The sequence below is a fragment of the Amia ocellicauda genome, chromosome 12, assembly GCF_036373705.1.
Source record: "Amia ocellicauda isolate fAmiCal2 chromosome 12, fAmiCal2.hap1, whole genome shotgun sequence".
Classification (NCBI taxonomy): domain Eukaryota; kingdom Metazoa; phylum Chordata; class Actinopteri; order Amiiformes; family Amiidae; genus Amia; species Amia ocellicauda.
Window position 1 is genome coordinate 8,642,902 of NC_089861.1, and position 23,802 is coordinate 8,666,703.

The 23,802-nt window shown below is 35.7% G+C and overlaps 1 protein-coding gene across 9 annotated transcripts in view; it reads right to left on the reverse strand.

Annotated features, from left to right (window-relative positions):
• The window catches only part of pcm1 (pericentriolar material 1), a 35,391-nt gene extending 15,038 nt beyond the window's left edge, over positions 1-20,353 (reverse strand). For 2 of the 9 annotated variants that reach the window (XM_066718247.1, XM_066718243.1), the window contains exons 1-21: positions 20,152-20,353; positions 19,108-19,207; positions 18,212-18,336; positions 17,922-17,969; positions 16,637-16,879; positions 16,192-16,461; positions 11,231-11,401; positions 10,449-10,565; positions 9,850-10,029; positions 9,012-9,189; positions 8,566-8,675; positions 7,690-7,903; positions 7,145-7,319; positions 6,415-6,609; positions 6,096-6,247; positions 5,109-5,335; positions 4,285-4,418; positions 3,913-4,042; positions 3,089-3,226; positions 1,115-1,287; positions 249-440 (exon numbers count right to left, since the gene is read on the reverse strand). In XM_066718247.1, coding sequence (XP_066574344.1) covers positions 249-440; positions 1,115-1,287; positions 3,089-3,226; positions 3,913-4,042; positions 4,285-4,418; positions 5,109-5,335; positions 6,096-6,247; positions 6,415-6,609; positions 7,145-7,319; positions 7,690-7,903; positions 8,566-8,675; positions 9,012-9,189; positions 9,850-10,029; positions 10,449-10,565; positions 11,231-11,401; positions 16,192-16,461; positions 16,637-16,879; positions 17,922-17,969; positions 18,212-18,313 — 3,149 coding nt within the window. In that variant the 5' untranslated portion in view covers positions 18,314-18,336; positions 19,108-19,207; positions 20,152-20,353. The remainder of the gene's footprint in view (positions 1-248; positions 441-1,114; positions 1,288-3,088; positions 3,227-3,912; positions 4,043-4,284; positions 4,419-5,108; positions 5,336-6,095; positions 6,248-6,414; positions 6,610-7,144; positions 7,320-7,689; positions 7,904-8,565; positions 8,676-9,011; positions 9,190-9,849; positions 10,030-10,448; positions 10,566-11,230; positions 11,402-16,191; positions 16,462-16,636; positions 16,880-17,921; positions 17,970-18,211; positions 18,337-19,107; positions 19,208-20,151) is intronic. The other 7 variants (XM_066718252.1, XM_066718250.1, XM_066718245.1 and 4 more) reach the window with 6 other exon arrangements.
• Positions 20,354-23,802: the final 3,449 nt, after the last annotated feature.

Sequence of the window (23,802 nt, forward strand, 5' to 3'; positions counted from 1 at the left end):
GACATGTAAAGAGTGAGCAAGAGAAAATGTGATTAAGTGAAAAGAAAAAATAAATAAAAGTGTAAAGTCCAGTTATGCAATTAACTTCAGAGAAAGTCAAAAGAAAACAGATAAACATACAAATACAAGCTGTGCATTTTAGAAGAGAATCACTGAATAAATTGTTTTCATTAAATATTTATCAGGATCCTGACGAAGAAACTGGGTTACATAGTTCCAGGTTAGACATTAAAATATAGATCCTATACCTTTCCCTAGACTTCCTGGCACTGTAAGTTCTGCGGTTCTGGCTTGAATATTCAGGGAAGTCTTCACTTGAGCTTGAGCTCACATCCTCCTCCTCCTCCTCCTCCTCATCTTGTGCTCCCTCATCAGAGGGGTAGCCTTCCTCATCTTCATCCACTACGCACTGTGTAGAACCACCCCATGTGGCCATGGTCCTGGAAGACAAAATAAGATCAAACTAACACTAAACACATTTTATATGGACTTCTAACAAATGTTAGGATTTCATATTTAAAAAATGTTTTATGCTGGTTAACCAAGAAGGGATGTGTTGCAGTTTGGCTGTTGCTTGGAAAACAAACTAACAAAAGTTGCCTCAGCTACTTAGAGAAACTATACATCACAAAATGCACCTGTATTCATTTCTCTCATTCTGCCTTTGTTCTGCACTAATTACAAAGTGTTACATGTAATGTGTGGTTTGTCTAAATTGTGTAGTGTTGTAACATCTTGTAAATGTTGTGTATGTTTGTTAATTTGGAAAAAGAAAAAAACAAGTTGCCCTGAGGCATCTGCTACATTACTGTATAATGTGCCCATTCACATACTCAGGTTTGTGTAAGTGTGTGTGTATTGTTTTTAATGACAAAAAAATGTCAGGGGACATATACTAATATACCCAAGCCAGTGTCCCAGATCAGAAAAAGCTTTATTGGGCTACATTCAGTAGTTCTCAAGAGGAAATAAGCCAGTAAATCATGTCAAATGTCTAAGATGCCTGAAGGGGATTATTCTGCTATGGCTAAATTACTAATAGTGCACTCTAAAGTTATTTAAAATTAATAGTGAATTTGAACTGTATACTTGTACAGTCCCCCCCATTGCAAACCTTTCATATCTGCTCAGCTGCTGGGGACCTTGCGTTTCTGTACCATCACTTTTGGCAGAACTGTCATTCAATACTTTTCGCCTCTGATGTTCAGCCATTAATGATTCAAGCTGTTTTCTTCTCTGTCGTAGCTCTTCTCGCAAGATCTGATGTCGACGCATCTCTGACCAAAGCTAAAATAAACAATTGATTTGTTTTCTAGCTACAAACAAACACTCACATTATGCTTACAGAGATGCTGCTGCCAAGACAATGATAAAGTAGAAACTAATTCATGTGTGTGTATATATATATATATATATATATATATATATATACACATATATACACATATATACACACACACACATATATACATATATATACATACACTCACCTAAAGGATTATTAGGAACACCATACTAATACTGTGTTTGACCCCCTTTCACCTTCAGAACTGCCTTAATTCTACGTGGCATTGATTCAACAAGGTGCTGAAAGCATTCTTTAGAAATGTTGGCCCATATTGATAGGATAGCATCTTGCAGTTGATGGAGATTTGTGGGATGCACATCCAGGGCACGAAGCTCCCGTTCCACCACATCCCAAAGATGCTCTATTGGCTTGAGATCTGGTGACTGTGGGGCCAGTTTAGTACAGTGAACTCATTGTCATGTTCAAGAAACCAATTTGAAATGATTCGACCTTTGTGACATGGTGCATTATCCTGCTGGAAGTAGCCATCAGAGGATGGGTACATGGTGGTCATAAAGGGATGGACATGGTCAGAAACAATGCTCAGGTAGGCCGTGGCATTTAAACGATGCCCAATTGGCACTAAGGGGCCTAAAGTGTGCCAAGAAAACATCCCCCACACCATTACACCACCACCACCAGCCTGCACAGTGGTAACAAGGCATGATGGATCCATGTTCTCATTCTGTTTATGCCAAATTCTGACTCTACCATCTGAATGTCTCAACAGAAATCGAGACTCATCAGACCAGGCAACATTTTTCCAGTCTTCAACTGTCCAATTTTGGTGAGCTTGTGCAAATTGTAGCCTCTTTTTCCTATTTGTAGTGGAGATGAGTGGTACCCGGTGTGGTCTTCTGCTGTTGTAGCCCATCCGCCTCAAGGTTGTACGTGTTGTGGCTTCACAAATGCTTTGCTGCATACCTCGGTTGTAACGAGTGGTTGTTTCAGTCAAAGTTGCTCTTCTATCAGCTTGAATCAGTCGGCCCATTCTCCTCTGACCTCTAGCATCAACAAGGCATTTTCGCCCCCACAGGACTGCCGCATACTGGATGTTTTTCCCTTTTCACACCATTCTTTGTAAACCCTAGAAATGGTTGTGCATGAAAATCCCAGTAACTGAGCAGATTGTGAAATACTCAGACCGGCCCGTCTGGCACCAACAACCATGCCACGCTCAAAATTGCTTAAATCACCTTTCTTTCCCATTCAGACATTCAGTTTGGAGTTCAGGAGATTGTCTTGACCAGGACCACACCCCTAAATGCATTGAAGCAACTGCCATGTGATTGGTTGGTTAGATAATTGCATTAATGAGAAATTGAACAGGTGTTCCTAATAATCCTTTAGGTGAGTGTATATATACATATATATATATACACATATATATACACATACATATATATATATATATATATACACATACATATATATATATATATATATATATATATATATATATATATATAAAAAATTCACTAAAATTGTAATGTTCATTTTTAAAGGATCACTTCAAATGTACTTTTAAGGCCTAGCCTGGGATGGAAATCAAAACTCGGACCCAACAAAAATTGTAAAAACAACAATCTTCCCAGCTGCAACTTAATTTTGAGTAAGATGCTACTCTCTTCTAATCATACATGTATCCACTGCTATGATGTACATGTTCGTAGCTTGCTATTAGCAGTTTTAATTGAATCCCCTAGTGTTCCCTGACAATGAAAACACTCAATACAATACCTCATTATCAGAGGAAGAAGCAGTTACATTGTCCGCAGTTGGTTTCAATACTGCACTATTGGTACTGACAGCAGGAGTTGATGTTGCAGCAGGGAGTTTATTGGGTGCTGCTTGACTAGCTGTGCTAGACATGGACAACTGAAAAGAAAAGAAAAAAATATTGAAAGAAGAATTTACATTTCTGGAAACGTATAATATAAAAGCAAAGTATTACCCAGGTATAAGACGACTATAGAAAGTATTGAAATCTCATTTAAACTTGGTTTTGAAAAGTGAGAGGTGCAGTAGATTACAAAATACAGGCAGGGAAAATTTCAGTCTGGAGTTATTGTATTGGAATTTTGACAATGCTATGAAGTTCTAAGAAATGTATTTAAGCTTTTGCTGGTAAGACTGAATGAGGATGTGGAAAGTGAGAGAGAAGACATTACAGCAGCTAGAGAGAAATAGAGCACAATGGGGTCAAGCCTACAAGGACAGAGCCACAGTGATGAGTAGTGAGGACCTGTCTGAAAATTGCAATGGGTCTATTCACAAAGCCACAGATTAACTGTGCATTTGGTATGCAGTGATAACCAATCACATGGACTCACATTGTTATTCTAAAATAGTCTACATTATTTATTTCCCGCTTTGCATTTAAAGTTCTGTTCTGAATCCACTCAAAATAGAATAGTAGGAAGCTACAGGTATATTCCTAACAAATTATTTAGACTGCAAATACAGTTGCTGTTCTCGTATCACCTTTCTTAATTAGGCGAGATCCACATATTCTATAAATTGCTGCGAGAACAAATAGTCAGGTATATTATAAGCTCTCACACCTGTAAATCAGGGCAAGCCCAATGCAGGTCTTGGATCTTCTCCTGAATTTCCATCAGTCGCTGTCTTTCATCATGCAATTGTTTAAGCTCCTTCTGCTGCTGCTTAAGTTTAGCTTCGTAAAACTTTTCTCTGCAAAGAACAAAATATTTTAAATGCAGTACAGCGATATAAAACTAATGCCAGATTTTCCTTCAGGTTCTCTTACAAACATTTTCATGTAGGAATTTAAAAAAGGTCAAATACCCATCAAACCCAATAACTACCTTCATAAAATACAGAATTGGCAAAAGGGAAACTAAGATAATGCACTGTGTTTGGCCATTCTTAAGCTGAATAAATTGGATGAATTGAATGACTGGAAAGGGGAATACCTGGCTTTTTCTTTCAGTGCCACATCTTTCTGGGACTTAGAAACATTACTTCTAGTGTTATTTGGTTGCTGGTTGAGGCCATCGTCTTCAGTCACACTGGATGCATTAGCAGTCGTCTCATCAGTATCATCACTCTGTAAATGTTAAGTTTCGCATTTAAGGACAAGGAGAAGCATTTCATTTACTTAAACAAAAGACATGTGGCTGCAAATTTACAAAGCCATGAAAATATGTACTCTTAATTACTTTAGGACTATCTACTATTATCTACTATTACCATTCAAAACAGTACATTTCAAGATCAAACCAAACCAAAGAACTTAAACAGATTCTAATACTTTATTACACAAAGAGCACATCAATTAATTATAAGCACGAGTACAATTTTACATTTGTCTGAATTAAATACTTGGGAATTCAGAATTAAACCATTAAAACGCATGTAGTTATGACTATTATTCGAGAAGAGTTTAAGGCACTTTAAAATTTGTTTTTTACTGTTGTCAGAACCACTGAAAATGATCAAGTTTCAAATGGTTCTTTGAAGCTCAAATTCATTAATCAAAATGGGACCAAAACTGGCCCACCACCAACAGCAAATGCTACACAAAATACAGAACTTCATGACATGTAAAATAGGTAGAAAGAAGAATCCTCTGCCAAATCAAATTATGCCATCAAGTACTGAAACTAGTACTTGCAATTTGTGACTGTGTAAATGCTCTGATTAGGTCCAGGCCTTAGCATAAAAGCACTAATCCTAGGCATTCTAGGCATATTGCCATTTTAAATTATTAAAGCACATGTTTAAATGGCTGCCTCACCTGAACCATTGCGACCAGCTCCTGCAGCTGCCTCAGTTTCTGTTTAGCTGTGTGAAGTCTGTGGATTTTCTGGACAAACTCAGGATCGTCTTCCAGACTACTTCTTCGGCTGGACACAGAGCCTTCACTTTCTTCCCTCTGTTGAGCATCTTCATCATCTTCCAGTGCCTCCTCATCTTTATCATCCTTAACCTCATTGTAGGACCTATCCCCATTGTACTGGCACTCTGACCAAAACAAGGTAGGATTAAAATTGTATATAAATGGATGATCACATGTAGACCCATTAAAGGTTCATATTTCAAAAACATATGTAAACATTTTAGATATTTTTATGTTTACACAGTAGGTTCGGTTCATTTTTTCAACTGCAAAGTTAATCAAATCGAAAGATATCAAATCTCAAAAATCAAAGGATTATGAAAACGCATGAAAAGGATGTTAATATGTATGGAAAAATCACCATTATGAGTGGTAGTCCAATGGGCTACGAAAAGTTACTGTTAGCCCACTATAAACCATTTTAATGCATTGATGCATTGGCTGCAATATTGAATAAACAGGATCCATGTACACTGCTCAGTTCTTGCAACTGCACATTTGTAGTAATACAATGGCTAATTGAGATTACAGTACCGCAATGAGATGGTGAATGATTACTCAAATGGAAACTTTATAAAAAAGGAGTATTTAAAAAGGTCAATTAGCTGGCTTTTGAGAGTCTTGTGACAATCTGCTTCCATCAGTTGTGCTAACAAAACAATTTCTTCAAACTGGACACAGAACTCAAAAAGGTTTCGATGGATTTGTCTGACTCTGGGTGAGTGTGCAACCAGGCTAAAATGTCAAAATACCCAAGTATCCCTTTAAGAAAAATAATAAAAAGAGTCTATATCACCCAGTTGTTGCTTGAGTTCCGGGGTTCAAATTCAAAGTGAAGAAAAATGCAATTAGTTTTGATGGGACAAAGTTGTCAAAGAGGAGTACCTATCACAGACAAGATGTTTAGGCTTCTCAAGTTAGTTGCTGATCTGTTGTTGATCTCACAATCAGTGTTTAATCTCCCATCTCTGTTATTCACACTGTGAGCATTGGTCAAGCTGTTCATGTCCACCCAATTTGCAGCTCGCTGTGGGTTTCTAAAATACAAACGGGAAAACGCATTTAAGACAATTATGCACCTAAGGAGAGAGATTTTCCATCTTTTGTATAGATGGTGGTTTAAAGGTAGTAAAAAAAAATAAAAAAAAAATCTTAAAGTTAAAGTTACCAATATTAATTTAATAATTAGTTTACAGGTACTCACCTGATATTTGTAATGGGCTCAGGATTTTCATGGTCAGAATCAAAAATAGATTCAAAAATGGATTCCTCTTCGGTTTCTTCATCATCTTCTTTAACATTTTCATTGACTGTGTCCACCATCATATCAGAGGTCTGTTCGTAATAATGCACTAACTCACGTAGCTCATTCAGTCGCTTATGAACCTCCTTCAGTTTCCTTTATTAGTGGACATATTAAAATATTAATAATCATTAGAATATATACTATTATGTAAGAATTATGTTATACAGACTGCACTATAGCAACATTATATGTTGATTATTACAGAAAGCCTACTACTGTAATTGAAGCATTTATTAAACAAGTACTTCGACAATACAGCTTTGTGCTACTTTCACTGCTTGAAAACATGGATGCCAAATACATTAAAATGAACTACAGATCTGAAGTATTAAAACAGACTGTAACAATCAAACTTATTCTAGGACTGTCAAAATGGTTTTAGGTATTCATTAAGAAAATGAAGATTATCAGACAGTATAAAAAAAATAAAAAACTTAGTCTTAACTAGTTTCTGAATAATTAAGAGATTAATACTTTTGTGTGGTCAACGCACAAGATACTACCTGATTTAATGCTTCAATTTCAGGATGTCGTCTTTTTTAAATTAATCAAAAGGGAAAAAACATTTGAATGAAAACAAAGAACGCACGCACAAACCTTCTTATAAAGGATTTCAAGGTGTCTATACCTTAGCTTTGCAGTTGGGTGGACATGGTCTTCTACTTCACTGTCATTCTGGGAGGCTGTCGAGTCCAGTCGTGTGGCAGAGGACAGCGTGTTTGGCTCCCTGTTGACTGCAGGAGACCTTGCTGAAGGTGCAGTAGAAACCACACTCCTCTGAGATGATGCAGACGCAGCTGGAACTACGGGTGCACAATAACACAGTCATACACATAACTACATATAACTGAATTCACGTGCAGGGAAGAGAAACGGTGTGCGACAACTGACATTATAGTGTTAGCTACTGTAGAATTAGTGTTGCCATTCAAAGGAGCATAGTTAATACAGTTTGCCTTCAATGAAATGCAACAGCATGGTTTTCTGAAGAGTGACAAACCTATAAAATAAGTAAATCTCACAAAGTATACCAACATTTACATTATTCTTCACATTAGTCTTCAGTGGTTACAGTTAAATCCATAGCCATGAGCTGAATTATCTTGTACAGTAAGCATGATAAAATGATAAATCCCCTTGAAGCACAGTTATAATAAATAAATATAAACTTACAAGAGTTGTTATTCAGGGTCTGATCCCTTAGTGTGTGAAGTTCTTGTAGTATTTTATCCATGGTATGCTTTTTGTCTTGCAGTTCTTTCAGCTTGAGAAGTTTAGCGTTATCTGCAGAAGGTTGCTCTGAGACAGGGGAGTTTCTACTTCTGGAAACCTCTCGGGTGAGGGACAGACTTTCTGCTTGTCTTCGGTTGTCTGGAATGGCTTTTGTCTAATAAAACATAGAACGTTTTTAATATTGAGATAGAATTGCATCATTGTTTTCTTTACATTACAAAATTCATTAAGGATTGCAGACCAGCACCAAATAAAAAGATTGTACTGCGCTCCAATGTGTTGTCAGTGTTGTAAAATCAACAAATCATAATGCGTATTAATACAATTAAAAAAAGGTTCAGGTACTCTGTGTGTACACTTAAAAGATATTTCATGTTTTCCCAAAAACTCTTATCTTACTCCAATACATGCAACTGTGTACTTGGGTTAAACATTTCTGACCTCTCTGAAGAAAATAAAGATACAGTTTCAGTTGCACCTACAAGTAATACTTATTAGATATACACAGGTAAGCTACAATATTCTTCATTGCATATTTCCATATTCATGCTGCCTTTTGACAACAATAAATCAAATCATATTTCATCTACAAAACAATTCCTTTGGTTCAGTTTTCCCCCATATAATCATTTTGATTTTGGGTCACCTATAGAACACAAAAGTATGAGGAATAAATTGATCTATAATATTGCAACATCACAGAGTATATTCAACAGGGGCACTGACCAGCTGCAACACACAGCAAACATTTTAGGTTTCCTTTTAAGGCTCAGAACATTCAGAACCATGGTATCGTGTGAAAAGGTTAATTTTTACCTGTGAATCATGAAGCTGGTTGTGGAATCGCTGAATTAAATCATTTAACTCATCATTTAGCTCTGAGGTGATGCTCAGTCCAGAGACACTCCCAGTTGTTTCTGTTACAACTACAACAACAAAATTAGTTTTTATTCATTAAAGAAATAAGTGAAATCTTAAATGCTACTCATGTGAACATTCATTATTTTGTCTCTAAATTATATTTATACATTGTGTGAATAATTCTGAATGCAAATTACAGGCAAATATCTGATATTCAATGCGTTTATCCACATACACGTTTAGTAATAGAATAACCAATTATTCTGACCACATTTACCACAAGAAAATCATTTTTGTACCCTTTTACTTTGATTGTCTTTAAATATATAAAGTTGAGCGACCACTAGAGTTCCCATATTACTAAATGAGGTACTCTGTAGTTACAGAAAGTATAGTCATACCCGTCTCATCCATAACAGCAACGGCCTGTTCGGCTTTCTGCTGCATGGCTAACAGCGCAGCCTGTCTCCCCTGCAGGGCTCTGAGCTGCTCCTGCTGGTGAAGCATCCTCTGCAGCAGGTCGTGCTGCTTTCGGAGATTCTCCAGTTCTTCCTTTGCTTCTCCGTGAGGATCTCTTCCCTAAGACCATTCGATTGAGCATTCAAATCAACTGGAACATGTGTAGTTTTGCAACAAAACACTCACACTATGATGCAGTTCACAAAAGAATAATCACTTAGCAGCCAATACAGAACTGCCTCCTTGGCGAAATAAACATAACTATGATTCTCAAAGAAACATTTGACGATTTCAAAATGAATGACGCATTAAAATTAGCAGTTATCAAAAGTAAGCTTAGTAAGCAAAGCCAGAGTGTGTTTTTTTTTTTTTTTTTTTAATGAAAGTGGAACAGGTTTTCCCTAAGAGTTAGACATGTAAATTTGGTTAAGTCTTAAGTCAGTTATTTTATTCTTTACAAGATTGATTTAAGATTCATTAGTAAACGTAAAATGTCTTCTAGCAGATACAAAGTAGTAAATCAATCAAATCAAAGTAAAAGGAAACAATGGCATGACTACAATATTACGAGTACAAGCTTTAAAATGCATTATTCTGTTTCCCTAGATAAAGTTAAAGGTAGAAAAGCAATCTAAAGAGCTTGATTTATAATAAATATAAACCTTTTAAATCGAAGCACAGGCTGCAGAGCAAACAAAAAAGATTGTGATTTTGTTTGAAAGAGAAACTTCAAGGGGGCAGAAATTGTTACGTAAAGATCAAAGGCAATTTTCAAAGTACCTTTCCAAGTTGTTGGCTATTAATCCTATTAGGCCATATTCCCCTGCCATTCAGGGCACCTCTCTCTCTTTTCTCTTTTGGTGTTGCAGTAACATCAAAGTCTGAAAACTGTCCTGGTGTGGCAGAATTCCCTAGCTTGTCCTCAATGCAGGGCCGATAATTCAGAATTTGAGAGATCTCCTTTGTAATAGTTTAATTAGGTTAATTATAATTACATCAAAAATATTTTAGTTTCACTTAAATGTTTAAAATAAGGGAGGTGAATTATACATTTTAGAATAAGTGACTATTTCTTACACATATACACAATCAACTTGTGCTGCAATACAGGTTAATGTTTTATAGAAAAGATTAAAAATCAGTTCAAGTTATTAATCAGTTGTAAATTACACCCTCGCTAGGTTTGTTAACTAGTTTAGTGAAACTGACAGACCAAATAAATTCCTTTGTTTCCTTACTAAAAGAAGAATGCAAATTTATATTAAAAAAATAAATTATTCTATTCCTCGAATCATTCACAATGAGTAATATTCACTCATTTTCTTGAGCAAAAAAAAAAAGAAATAGTTTGATTTCTGCTCAGTCTATAGGCTACTTACTGTGGTATCCGAAGCCTCAGACTGAACTTCTATATTCAAAGAGGTGCTCTCGGCAACGGAGCCAGATCCCACTGCAGAATCGATAGTACGAATATCATCTTCATCATTCTCTCTCGCCTGCAATGTTTGGTAAATAAAAGCAAAATTAAGTGAATGTGTGCTGCACTTAACTGATGGCAGTTTTAGCTGTACAGCAAGAGGACATAAAAACAACTGAATATTAAAACAAAGCTAATACGCTGGATATTGGGACGCTTAACAAAACAAAAAACAAATATTTCCTAAAGATTTTAGCACAGAGTACCAGAGAAGAACAGATTTGCAGGCAAATTGGTTACTGGGAATGAGCCCACCTAACGTGACAATGGGGAAAATCACATTCATTACACATTGTACTGACAGAATGATGTCACACTTAATTACTTTAATTGTGACATTAAAACATGGTACAGTTTTCTTCCCCCCAATTAAGGCAATACATATTTCTGGCCATGGTAATTAATTGTGCCATTACATAATTGCACTGGAAACACCACCTGTTTAATGGGAATAGGAGAAAACCAATATATGACTTATGTAAGATCAAGATATAGGCTGAAAACATCCAAACCATTATAGCCTAGGAGTTTCTATTCTTTACAATATAGTATGTGAAATTCATTCACAGGTTATACGTGAAAAACGGGTTTAGAAACCCCAAATATGCCTTTGTAGAGCAAAAGGAAAACTACTGAGTTTACTTTTTACATAGAATAAAACATTCAAAGTCTTATTATACTAACCAACATCTTTTGTAGAAATCGCAAGTAGGATTTCTCCTGTTCCTTTAGGTGATCTATTAGATGTGATAAACGCTCAACATTTGCTGGGATTTCATTTTTTTCCACAAGGTCATCTCGCATGGAGCTGGCCTTGGCAATATATTCCCTAATTTGAACAAGCTTGCTGACAACCTGTAAAAAGCAAGGGAATACTTAGTATTACTAAACTTGGAAAGTTCAAGATCCAACATATAAGGGGACTGACCCAAGAGCTTTTGTTTCACTTTCATTTAAAAACTGAACTACAACTAGGAAGCTTGTATTCTACATTATGAAGAGTCATCCGTGAACCTGTGTGCCTACTCACTGCCATCATACAAAACAAGAAAAGGACACTGTAGATTCCTTTACTGAACATAAGAGTTGTATGTAGAGCCCGACCAATACAGGTTTTTTGGGTCCGATACCGATAATCCGGAAGCAAAATTTCCCGATTTACCGATATATCCTCTGATATTTACTTTTTTTTGTTAGCATGCACAAGACATTTTCTAGCATTGATCACTCAAATCTCTCCCCGTCAGAGTAATCGTGTCAAATATGCATTGAAGGCAGGATTTTTACATTTTTACATAATAAACTTAACATTAATTTTCATCATAAATAACCACAAATCCAACATTGTAAAAATAAATTCAATAAATTAGAATAAGGGAGAATAAAGGAAAAATATGAAAATATGCATGTTCTATATATTAGAACAAAGACCAAGGTAAATGAGCAATTTCACACACAAACAGAAATACCTGCATGTTCTATACATTAGAGAAAATAATGCTAGTGTTAAGTGCGGGTATAGCTTATATTTGCATTTTACACGAGTCTGGTCCTCTCAGGTTCGCAACTCCTGCTCAGTGCTCAATACTGTCAATACAACAGAGGCAGGTTATAGTGCAGGCAGCACAGCACAACTGCATTTGTTTAAAAAAAAAAAAATGCATTTAAAAATGCCCTTGAAAGTGTAACTTATTGAATACGTATGTTAAACATATTGCAATACGAATCACAGCCAAAACATGTAGGATTTGAAATAGTTTTATAATTATAATGTATTGTTTCAGTTTTATCCAACATTGTCCGAGAGATGAGTTTTTCACAAATTGGGGAGTTGAAAGCTTCCAGCGAAAACTAAAGCACCTATAATTATAACAACTGTAAAACCAAATAAACATGTATTTATTTATTATCTGAAGTCTGATGAAGGATTTTATGGTCATTTGAAAAAATATTTAGCCAACAGTTTCAGAAAATGTACTGATACATTATCAGTGGAATATACGACGACACATATTTCTGCAAAAGGCCAATATGGGCTGATAATATCGGTGCTCCGATATATCTGTTGGGCCATAGTTGTATGGTTCACAAAGCACTCTTAAGGTAGAACAATAAATGACAAAGGAAAAAGCTTTTGTAGGTAATTTCATACACTGACAAATGTTGTACCCATGGAAGCTGATGGCTAGATGGACTAAGGGGCAGAATGCTAGGCAGGTTCATGGGGGACAGGTGTGGGGATTTCAAAATGCAGATTAGTTAAGGAAGGAACACTATGATCAGTGCAACAATGGTTTATTAACACTGTGGTCACCGACATCCTAATCAAAGGTCCCCCATGTCTGGAGTAACTATTGTCGAGGTCAATTCAGTTCCATTAATTACATGCGTGTTTTTCTTTGTTCAAACACTAAAAATGTATTAACATAAATTCAAAATCATTAAAACATAGGCAAGATATTTAAAAGTGGCATACCGATTCATTTGATTTTCATGTAAAACAGGTGTGCGTAGATAAACTGGGTGTGTTTCGATGGTGTGTAACTTTTTTCCCCTCGTCATGTCTTTCTTGTGATAGAAAAACATGCCTCGAACCTTTTAGAATCAACAATTGTATCTGCTCAGCAAGGGTAATATTAACCAGGTTACTGTGTGCATCAGGGCAGGTTAAACTATTCTCCATCCACCATTAGACAGCATTCCTTGAGGTTGCAGACTTTAAAATACATGATCTAGCAAAGGTTTTTCAAGTACTGTTCTGCAGAGTCTGCAGAGATGCCAGCTTGTCTTTACTATGTCAGGTGCAGCAGTAAATGTATACAGCAGCACTAAATCAAACCATTTTGGGGATCTGACGATTAGAACTGTGGGAAGAACTGCAATGTCTAACCAACAAACTACACTAAAGACCTGCAGATGCCTGGGGAGACTCTGTAGCAAACTCATATCTTTCATTGAGCCTAAAACCATACAGTTACTGTATTTGCTATAACTGGACTCAGATTGTGTACATTATTGTACCAATATTTTATAAATGGGAAATATATTTGCAATTGCAGCACTACATTACTAGATTGCAGACCACATTGGGAAGGTTTAAATTACATTTTTAAACCAAAAATCTTTCCAAATACCTTGACAATATCATGCTTACCGGCCTACAGCTGTTAGATGATGCTGCGTTTCCCTCACCATAAAGGTGCCAAGAAAGGATGTGATGTGAAGTATAATGCCGGGTAAAGGTACTAATTATTTTAATGGTGATGGGTTAGATACAGCCACAGGGGCTAAATTACCAAAATGCCAAATTTTCTAGTCCAGCAATATGAATGCAATCATATTAACTTTCCACTACTTTTAATGTACAGTATTACTACACAAACCTGCATACTGCAAAGTAAAACATGAAAGTCCTTATTTCATACTAACCACAAAGATAAACATTTAACTAATTTCAAATGATAAACAAATCCTAAATAAGTATTAAACAAAAAAAACATTTGCTCGATAATTTATGCGAGAATGGCTGATGTTAATTTTGATATTAGCAATTTCACATTTAGGTAAAATTCACATCTGTTCTTTATTATAAATTTATGTTGATGCAAAAGGGCAATTTTTGAGACAGGGCTTATTATAACCAGCTTTTAACACTAGAAGCGCCGAGCCGGTCAATTTGACCGGTTTGGTTATTCAAATTTGAATTGTGTTCCTAAATACACTGCACATACCCGTTCGTGACTTTTCCTAAATATATGTATTAAACATGCCTATAGCGTTTTCGCTGGATAAAAGCGAAAATAAGTTAAACACATTATTTTGACCAGTCATTTAAATATATAATAAATCAAATATAACACATAATCCTGCCTTCCCTTTATAATATAGTCCGTCTGGCACTCAAGTGGCGATCTCTACCCGTCTACAGTCTTTCATGTGCTTGAAAAACACACATTGTATAGCATTACAGGTGTTTTCTTACAGCAAATAAACATGGATTGGAAACGGAGACTGAAGAGAGCATGTTTTGGACATGCCATGTATATGAACATGACTGATTCAGGGGCCTCAGTGATACTGGGAATGACAGAGCATTCATGGGTTTGTGTGTCAGTGGTGTGAACACATTGCAAGTGAAACGCCAGGTCCAAATGGCACCAAGTGCTTTTGCTCTACTGATCAAGATGCGATTGCTACTGCACATAATACAGGGTGCAATAGCGCAGCACATCCACCAAAATAATGATTCATTAACATTATCAGCAGAGGAGCATTATATATTGCTGGTCTCCTGTATGCAGTTCACACACTATATGATTTCATGTGACCATAAGATAAAAATACAAACTGCTTACAATAGCTGTACAAGTCACCACAAATAAAACAAAACAGAAAATCCATCAAATCACAGGTGTCACTTTCTTGTTATTAAAACCAAAAAGTAACCAATCTTATCCAATATGTATTGTTTTTCACTTATTAAAACTGTTCAGATAATGACAATTTGGTTGGCTACCAAGAGGTTGTAATAATTTGCATCTGCAGTAATTCAACTTGGCGAAAGTCATGGGTCTCAAACTCCAGTCCTGTGGAGGCATGGTGTGTGCAGGTTTTTCCAGTTTCTACTTATCAGTCACTGATTCTGAATATCTGACCTAAACATGAATGTAATTACAATTAAATCTATAACTTAAATGCTATTTCAGTTATTTTCCCATCACATGACTGAAGCAAAAGATTAAGTTGCTGATCATTCTAAAACCAATAATTTCAGGGACTACAAACTAGTAACCTACTCTGCAGAAAGTCTTAAGAAAAAGGACAGAAGACATTTTGTATTTAGATTTGCTTAAAAATATACGAGTTAATTAAGTACCATATAAACTTGAACAAAATATCATTACCTAATTTACTTAATTGAGAAGTAGCAGAGATGACCACTACAATTGAGAACAAATCAATATATGATTCTTTCCACCTATGGGGTATCCCCACTTACAGGTTGAGTCAATTGGCTTTTTATACTTTCAATTACCTAAGGGTTACTTGACCTTATAGAAACCTTTTGATTTGTACGGTGTCATTGTGAAGGACAGTTATTAAATGTTATTCAGGTGTTGTATCCTTCTCTATCAGCATTCTACTATATTAAATTGTGGCATTTCATATTTTGTCAAAAAGTAAACATTAAAAGTTGTTTATTTATAAAACTATGCACCACATTTGCACAATTAAAGTTACTAAAAGAAATGTGTTAAGCAAAATAAGTAAAGCAACAGATAAATTCAGCTGTGGCTGTTAAAAGGTGTCAGTTGTTATGGCTCACAATTTACACATTCAACCCCAAAAAAGAAAACTGGAAATTTTTAATTTTTAATTTTATATTCTGTTGACTAAAAGTCACTGCAATTATCATAATCTACATCAAATGTTCCTAGTCAAATATTTTAGCTGTAGGCCACGTACTTATGCAAAGTTTCAAACCACACCTACCACAGTTATAAAGCACGTCATTTCCAGTCTGGATTATATACTTTGTTACAGAGATGCCTAGGTCAGCAAGGTGGCATGCCCCTCACTATGTTTCAATAAATAAACTGGTTAACAAAGACTTTGAAAAATACGTAAATCGGACAAAGGGTTACCTGGCTGCTGTCCATCCCTGGTTCTCTGGTAACATCTTCAATTTGAGATCCCTGTTCTCCCTGAAAAGCATCTTTTCTCAAAACTGAAGGAAGCAGATCTCTTCCTGGGGACTGCTTTTTGGTTTCTTTGCTTGTGGTCATAGTGGATTCCTTGCTTTTGTTAGTGTTGACATGTAGTGGTAAGAAGTTGAATGCTTTTTTATTTTCAGCAAGTTGCCTTTGGTTATTTGCAGCTGTGGCTCGCCCTTGAGAATCACTTCCAATGCTCCTCTGTGAATAAAATAAAAGATTGTCAGAAGAATAAAAAATAAATAAATGATTCTAACCATTTCAGATCTGATGTTGACTATCAAAGATGATATTCTCCAATGAACACAAGTTATCTACACCTATATTCTCACCTTTATTTCCTACATTACAAAGTATAAACATGAAGTTCACCCACCTCATCTAAATCAGTGAAATTTATCCTTTGTTTAAGTCGCTCTAACTCTGCTTGCTCTGGAACAGACATTTGGGTAATATACTTCACATGGGAGAACGTGTGAGGAGTTCTTGAACGCCTTCGACCAGTCCCTGGAGTGGACTCTGGGGAGATGTCATTGGTTAACCGACTTTCAGCTGAAACACATTTCTTCTTGTTCTTCTCTGAAGACCTATTGGCTTTCTTCTGCTGCACCCCCCAATCCTAAAAGGCAATCAAGTTTATTTTAAAAGATGTTATAACAATGTACAATCATCATACAGAACACTTTTTTTTCTAGGTTTTCGACAGAGAATGGTGGAGTGGATCCACAAACTGATTTTATGATTTCTAATCATTTCACACTAGAGCTTTCACTGCATGAAAGACTCAATCAATCAGGGATCAAGTTTTACCTAACTAAGGGAACCCTATAAAAGGTAAAAATAATTTTGTAATTTTTTTATGCAAGAAAGGATAGGTTATAACTTTCAAAATATACGGTTGAACTCATAAAGGTTTGTCTGGAAAAGTTTTACATTAGACTGAATCCTACTTCTGCAAAGTTAGACATTCTCCACCTCACTAAATGTCTGCTGCGTGGTTCCAAAATAGTTTTAAAAGCACCTGTCAGGAAGAGAGAATTTCTCTCAAAGTAGCTGAATGAATAAAAATAGAAAAAACACAAACATTCCCTCATTTGATAGTAAATGAAGTGTTGTGGCAGTTGTTTAATCTTCTAAAACAATCTTGTTTGTGGAAGTGATAACTCAGGCAAGTGAAACTGCATCAGTGTCACTGAATAACATGTGAAACTTCTTTGACGTCACCAGCACACACGCCCTCATCAAATATAAATACAAAATAATAAATGTATTTGTTTGAAACTAGATAAAGATGTATAATGATATTGAAGAAATGATATGATGTAGTGTAATGCTAGTTAGCGGTTGTACCAACATGGTCATGATAGTGACATTATAGGGTGAAAAATTTCAGCTTCATTAAAAGATTTGTTTCCTTTGTACATAAGTCTCTTTTCAGGACTTTTTGGGGAATACATTTCTGGTCTTATATGCAATTATAGAAGATACTGATTTATCTTGAAAACAAATTCCAATCAGAATGTATTCCTGTATAAAGTTGTTAAACAATGTTTGAAAACCTGTGCTATAAAATTGCATAAATGGTGAAAATGAGCCCTTCCAGTTATAATGCAGCTGATCATTTTATTTTGCAATACCCAGTGTAGACTGTCAGGCTATACCTTTGTTTGTTTCCCTTTCTTGAGTTTGAATTGCGGAGGGACAAGTTCCTGAAAATAAAAAAAGCACACTATTGTTTGACTACATGAGATTTCCATTATATTTAAAAACTGCACCCAATACAGTGAACACAATGAAGACCTTTGTTTTCTGACAATTGTTACACAAATAATCCTGGGGAATTATTTCTAAAGGGACACCTTCTTTTAAAGTCATTGCGTGGGTTTATTCCTCATTTTAGTTATGCATGATACTCAGGCCAGTTTGTAAAAGATCGATCCTTTAAGCTTACCATATTATTTAACCTGTCATCCAGGCTTCCATTACTAATACTCCAGTTAGGCAAATCTTGGTCATCAGCACCATCTTCAAAAGGAGCTCCTCCAGTCGCCATATTTCACACTGTCAATCTCCCACCTAGAGAGTAAAAAAAGCAAAAATTAATTGATTTAAATAAATACAATTAAACTAATACCATTCAAAATACCAATAATTATGGAATTAACACCCGTTTGAAGTGTAAGCAGAGAAAATGCAGGTGTACACAATATTTTCTATACAGATCAAAAAGCACTGTATTGTATAACTATCAATGCTGTATTGTATTCTAGGCTATTGCATATTAAACAAATACAAAACACAAACTTACAATATTTTGAAATCCATTTATACCACAAGTTCCACCACAATAATAGATAATCCTACACATGGCACATTCACAGCCATAGAGAACTTAACATAGAATAGTGTAGTAATTTACAGTTGGATAAACAGTTATAAGGTTTACACTGAGTGCGCCCGCCTGTGTGTGAATGTACTCAGGCTCCAGGATTTCAGCTAATCAAGTTGTGTAGTGGAAGTGTGCCAGAACACAATCATTAAAAGTGAAACCCATTAAAGCAAATCCATGAGACAGCAAACATTTGCACACAAACCCAAAAAAATCAATAGGAGCATAGCCATGCCGCAGCTACTAAAACACACCTATTGCACTGCTGGTTTTATTTTTCAATACCATTATTTCAATAAACATAAATGCGTCACAGATCTTATGCTCCAGAAATAGCCAGTTATAAACATTACAATCTAAAATAATAATACAACATTCTCCAAACAAACTGTGGTGCATTGCATTCATCACTCTCAAATATGTTTTTCTTAATAAAGCAACTTGTTGGCTTTACATACCTGTAGTAGTTTCCCGGTCTCCTGAAAGAAGCCAGATCAGTCAGTAATCCCACTAACCAGGTGTGCAACTTTAAAACCAGACCGTTTCTTCTGCCACTAGCTATCGGAGACAAAGTATTTGCTGGGTGACAAGAAGCGGGAAACCAATGATAAAAGAATAACGACAGTGTTTACTGAAGGGAGCTGTTGATCAAAAGCCGCGCTCAGACCCGCTAGTTTTACCGGCAAAATACCAAGACAAACAAAAAAATCCCTCCAGCCAGTGCCTGCACACCAGGGTAGTTATATTGATTTTCCACAATCGGGACGGGATCCTACAGGGAAACTACAACAATGCAACGGTCGGACGATCTGGAAAACAATGCATGTCTTTGGCAATACGGTGGATTCAATTTAAACCATGAAATAAACCGAAAAGAAACGCATCTTGCGCATCGTGTCAGTTATATTTCCGCACCGTCGGGAAGTTGGTGACCTCGTCGCCATGGAAACCGCGCCGTAGAAAAAGTTGACAACACAAAAGGCCGGACTGGTATTTCACGGGTAAAATAACCCTTTTCCAAAGAAGACACCATTTAAATCAGGTCACACATACAGGCTTTTCCACGTCTGGCTTAAGTCATCTATTTATACGATATTATTGCATGACCGAGGCCCACAATGACCACTCGGGTCGGGTTACAAATTAGGTCACCTCCTGCCTCCTTTCTCCACCGTTACATACAAGACCTTCACATTTTCACTCACATACCGAGTCTCTGCCCAGGGTATCGAGGCTTAAACCACGGTGGCGACGATATTAATATTAGACACGTTGTCGATTGAGATTGGAAGAACAACCCGGATTTCGATGCAGCATTTTGATTGTGCCGTTTTCCACAACACCCATGTGAACAATAAGACTAAATCACTGTGTCGCGGACAAGACACACCCGAGCAATACTATTAAACCCGTGTGCGTGATATTAAAGACCTATAAACGCATTTTCACTGCAGAATAACATACGGGCGAGTAGTAAATAAAGTACTGGCGAAATACATTACCTCAAGGATTATAACTCGGCTGTACGTGGCGACCTGAGACCATCTACACACCGAGGTGCAGTACAATGAGAGTCTTTTCCAATAAAAAAAAAAAGACATAAAGGATCCTTAAAACCGTTTTAATGAAGCCAATTTAAAAGCTTCAGTCTGAACTCGTCCAGGCCAGGAGCAGCACTGGGTCAGCCGCCATCTTTCTGAACAAGCGAGCCCGCGGAAGGATATACTGTTACCAATAGCGACCGATGTGCAAACACGGCAGCCTACATATTGCTGGTGTATAGACCCTTCATTAAGTCACAATGCATTAATTACGATATGGAATTAATTAAAATACCCGCAGTCCAGCGAACGGCTCTGTCTTTGTGGGAACTATTTGTTTTCTCGGATGATTACGAAGGCCGCTGCGCCACCGTAGAGCAAATGATAAGGTTGGGAGTGATGCGACACTGAGTCCCGGCATGGATATATACACGGGCATGGGAAACGCATTGTGAAACAAACAGTTACACAAATACAGATATGCTATATATACTTTAAATTACTTACATTTCCAACTACACGACAGTTTTTTAGTTTTAGGGGTTTTTTTTTAAGTTCCTTGTTTAATTCCAGTTGTCTTGGACATATGGGTTAGACAAATATAATAATAATACACGATACAGACTTTACCTCTAAAAAAGGATAATTATTGAACATTGCTAAAATTATTATTGTAAGCCTAGTATACACATTCTTGTACTATAAATGAAACACTGCGTAATTTAACACTCACTTTGATTACTCCCCCCACACACATTTAATCCATGTTTTTAATTCTGCTGTTATCCTGAAGCACACAACTAACTTAAACAATTACAGATGCCTTCATCTATTCTTAATGTTTGTATTTATTTTAATTTGTTTTAATTTTTACTTTTTAATAGATATCCCATTCATTTAATTTTAACCGCTGTTCAATCAGTCTTTTGACATATACTTTGCATTTTGTGGTATAGTCTGCAGTATCTGTGCTAATACAGGGTCCTTCTGTAAGCTGTATTCACACAGCTTTATGAAATTCCCAGTTCATAAGAACCGCCTTTACAAAATTTTTCACAAGTACCAGTCTCTCTCTAGGTGTCTGAGAAAACATAAGAAAACAGATTCTTTTTTTTTTCCTGTTGCCCTTCAATTTTTGAACTTTCTTCAAATGGCAACACTGTGTATGTGACCATAGTATTAGGCTGCTCCTGGCAGGTTCTTGCCTTAAAACAACATTTTCACAATGTTAAATTCAGGAAATGTAAACACAGTATCTCAGTCAGTGATTACCCTGATAGAAAAACAAAAGTAGGTTATCTCATAACATAATAATTAGGCCAGCATGGGTTTTATACCAGGTAGCATTAAAGCTGCATAGGTCAAAACAAACTGACTTGGATTATTTTTATTAAGGTAATTGTGTGACTTTTAACTTTTTTAGGAGTGCTTGCATGAGGCAAAAGTATTTTTTTGTTTAATGCAACAACTGCAGTAAGTTTGTTTGTTTTGTTCAGCGTCTTGGTGGAGTCTGATTTTTTTGTGGTATTGTTGCAGATAATTTACAGAGATTTACAGTATGTACATTTCCTCGCACTTTCCAAGTGTTCATTGGATAAGTCTCCAACCCCCTGAGTTAATACTTCATCTGTGCTTTTCTTATTCTTGCATCTCATCACTCAAGTTTAATACAATTGGAAAATGCACTGTAGATAATTTACAGAAGAAATCGTTTTAAAACTGTAGGATACACTCTAACAACAATAACAACAACAACAATAATAGTACTTAAATATAATATAAAACAATTATATTACAAAATGCATATATAACATATAAAAACATCATTGTGCTTTCAGTTTCTTTTCAATCGCTTCTATTTTTTTCTCTCTTATTATCTATCCAGCTATAGAACAATTAAAAGGTTATGTATTTGATTAACTTACTGTTGTGACATATCAATAAAGTATTTTAAACAATTATAAACTGTATTATTGTTATAAACCTTACAAGTCTAAACAGTACAATATATTTATATTCAGTTTATTTATATTGTTTGTCACAGAGAAAGTACTACCATGAGTATTTCAATATGTTGTACTGTGTGTATGCCAGAAACTATTGTGCAAGAGATCTGAAACAGTCTGTTTATGTTTTGTTTTGTTTTTTTCTTCCCTTTTTCAATGGTGTAAATGTGTTCCATTAAATAAAGTTAGTCACAGAAGCACTGAATTTTTTTTTCCTGAAATAATAATAATCATTGCTAGTCATTTTTTTGCTAAAGCTGTGACTTTTGTCCATCAATAGATTTTCTTTACAATGTGAATCCAAAACAGGGCTGTATCTCATAGGGAGAACTACTGACACAGTCCACATTTGAACCATTGATTTCTGCACTATATGATGCCCCCTGCCTGCCTTGCTTGGGATTTGTATATTTCTAAATTCATGTATTGAATAGTTTGAAAATAACATAATTCTTCAGTCATTACTTAAAAATAATTCAACAGATGAGGAAATAACTGAAAAAGAAAGAAAGAAAAAGTAAATGTACATATGCGGTAATAGCAACATTTTCTTATTTTCCCATTAAATGTTTATTGCTGTAACCCACCATGGTTAAAGATAGAGAGGTATTGTAAAATGTGGGAAACCATAGTAAAGAAAAATGAAGGGCAAACACATGAAATGTCCATCAAATCACCAGATTTGCTATACAGAACTTTCAAATAGGATACCAGAGATTTGAATTCAAATGATACTTATAATACCACAAAAATAGGAACTCAGACCTTTACAGTAACAAAGACAGGTTATCAGAGGTCAGTAAACTGATATCTATCCTAGTCCAATAGGAGACTTTCTAAATTGTTGCTAAGTGATGAGGGTGTGTGCCAGAGGCTGACCAGGGCAGCAACAGAAAAGCTGTCCAACTGGTTTGAGAAATAAAAAAAGAGAGATTTTAGAGAGGAGAATAATGAGGTATTGACAGAAAGAAGCAGTTATTAAAAAGTTCTACCATCTGCACCAGTAAGTTCTTAATTTAAAAAGAAGAGAGAGCTAGACTGGATGGACTGGAATATTTTTGTATCTATTTAAGACAATAAACCTAGAAGCACAATAATGGTATGCATGTGAGCATTCATAGAAATACGTTTAATGAAAAAATACATTTTAATAAATATGTTTTTAAATGTTATTAAACCTTAACTGTTAGACATCTAACTTTTTGGGGGTCATTTTGCTTTTTTTACTTTCACACATTCCTTTCAGTTATTTTAAAGGTCATACATCTGAATTGAATTAGGCTTCATGTTAAGGCTTTGGACAGCCTCTATCACATCTGGTTAAATACGTCACAGTTTACTGATCACAGCCAAAAATGCTATCAGGTTAAAGAAAATAGTGAAAATCTTGGTCTGAATTCTGTGTAAGATTTATATCTCTCTCAGTTAGTATTGGGGGTTTTGTCATCTTGCTTTTTCTTTATTTTTTTCAGATAATCAGAGCACAGATACGGACGATGGATCACTGGTATATTTTTGAGTTGTTAGAAGCTGTTTTCACTTTTGTGTTTATGTGTTATAAATCTTGCATGGGCTGAGAATTATTACTGTCATTTCAACTTTGTGG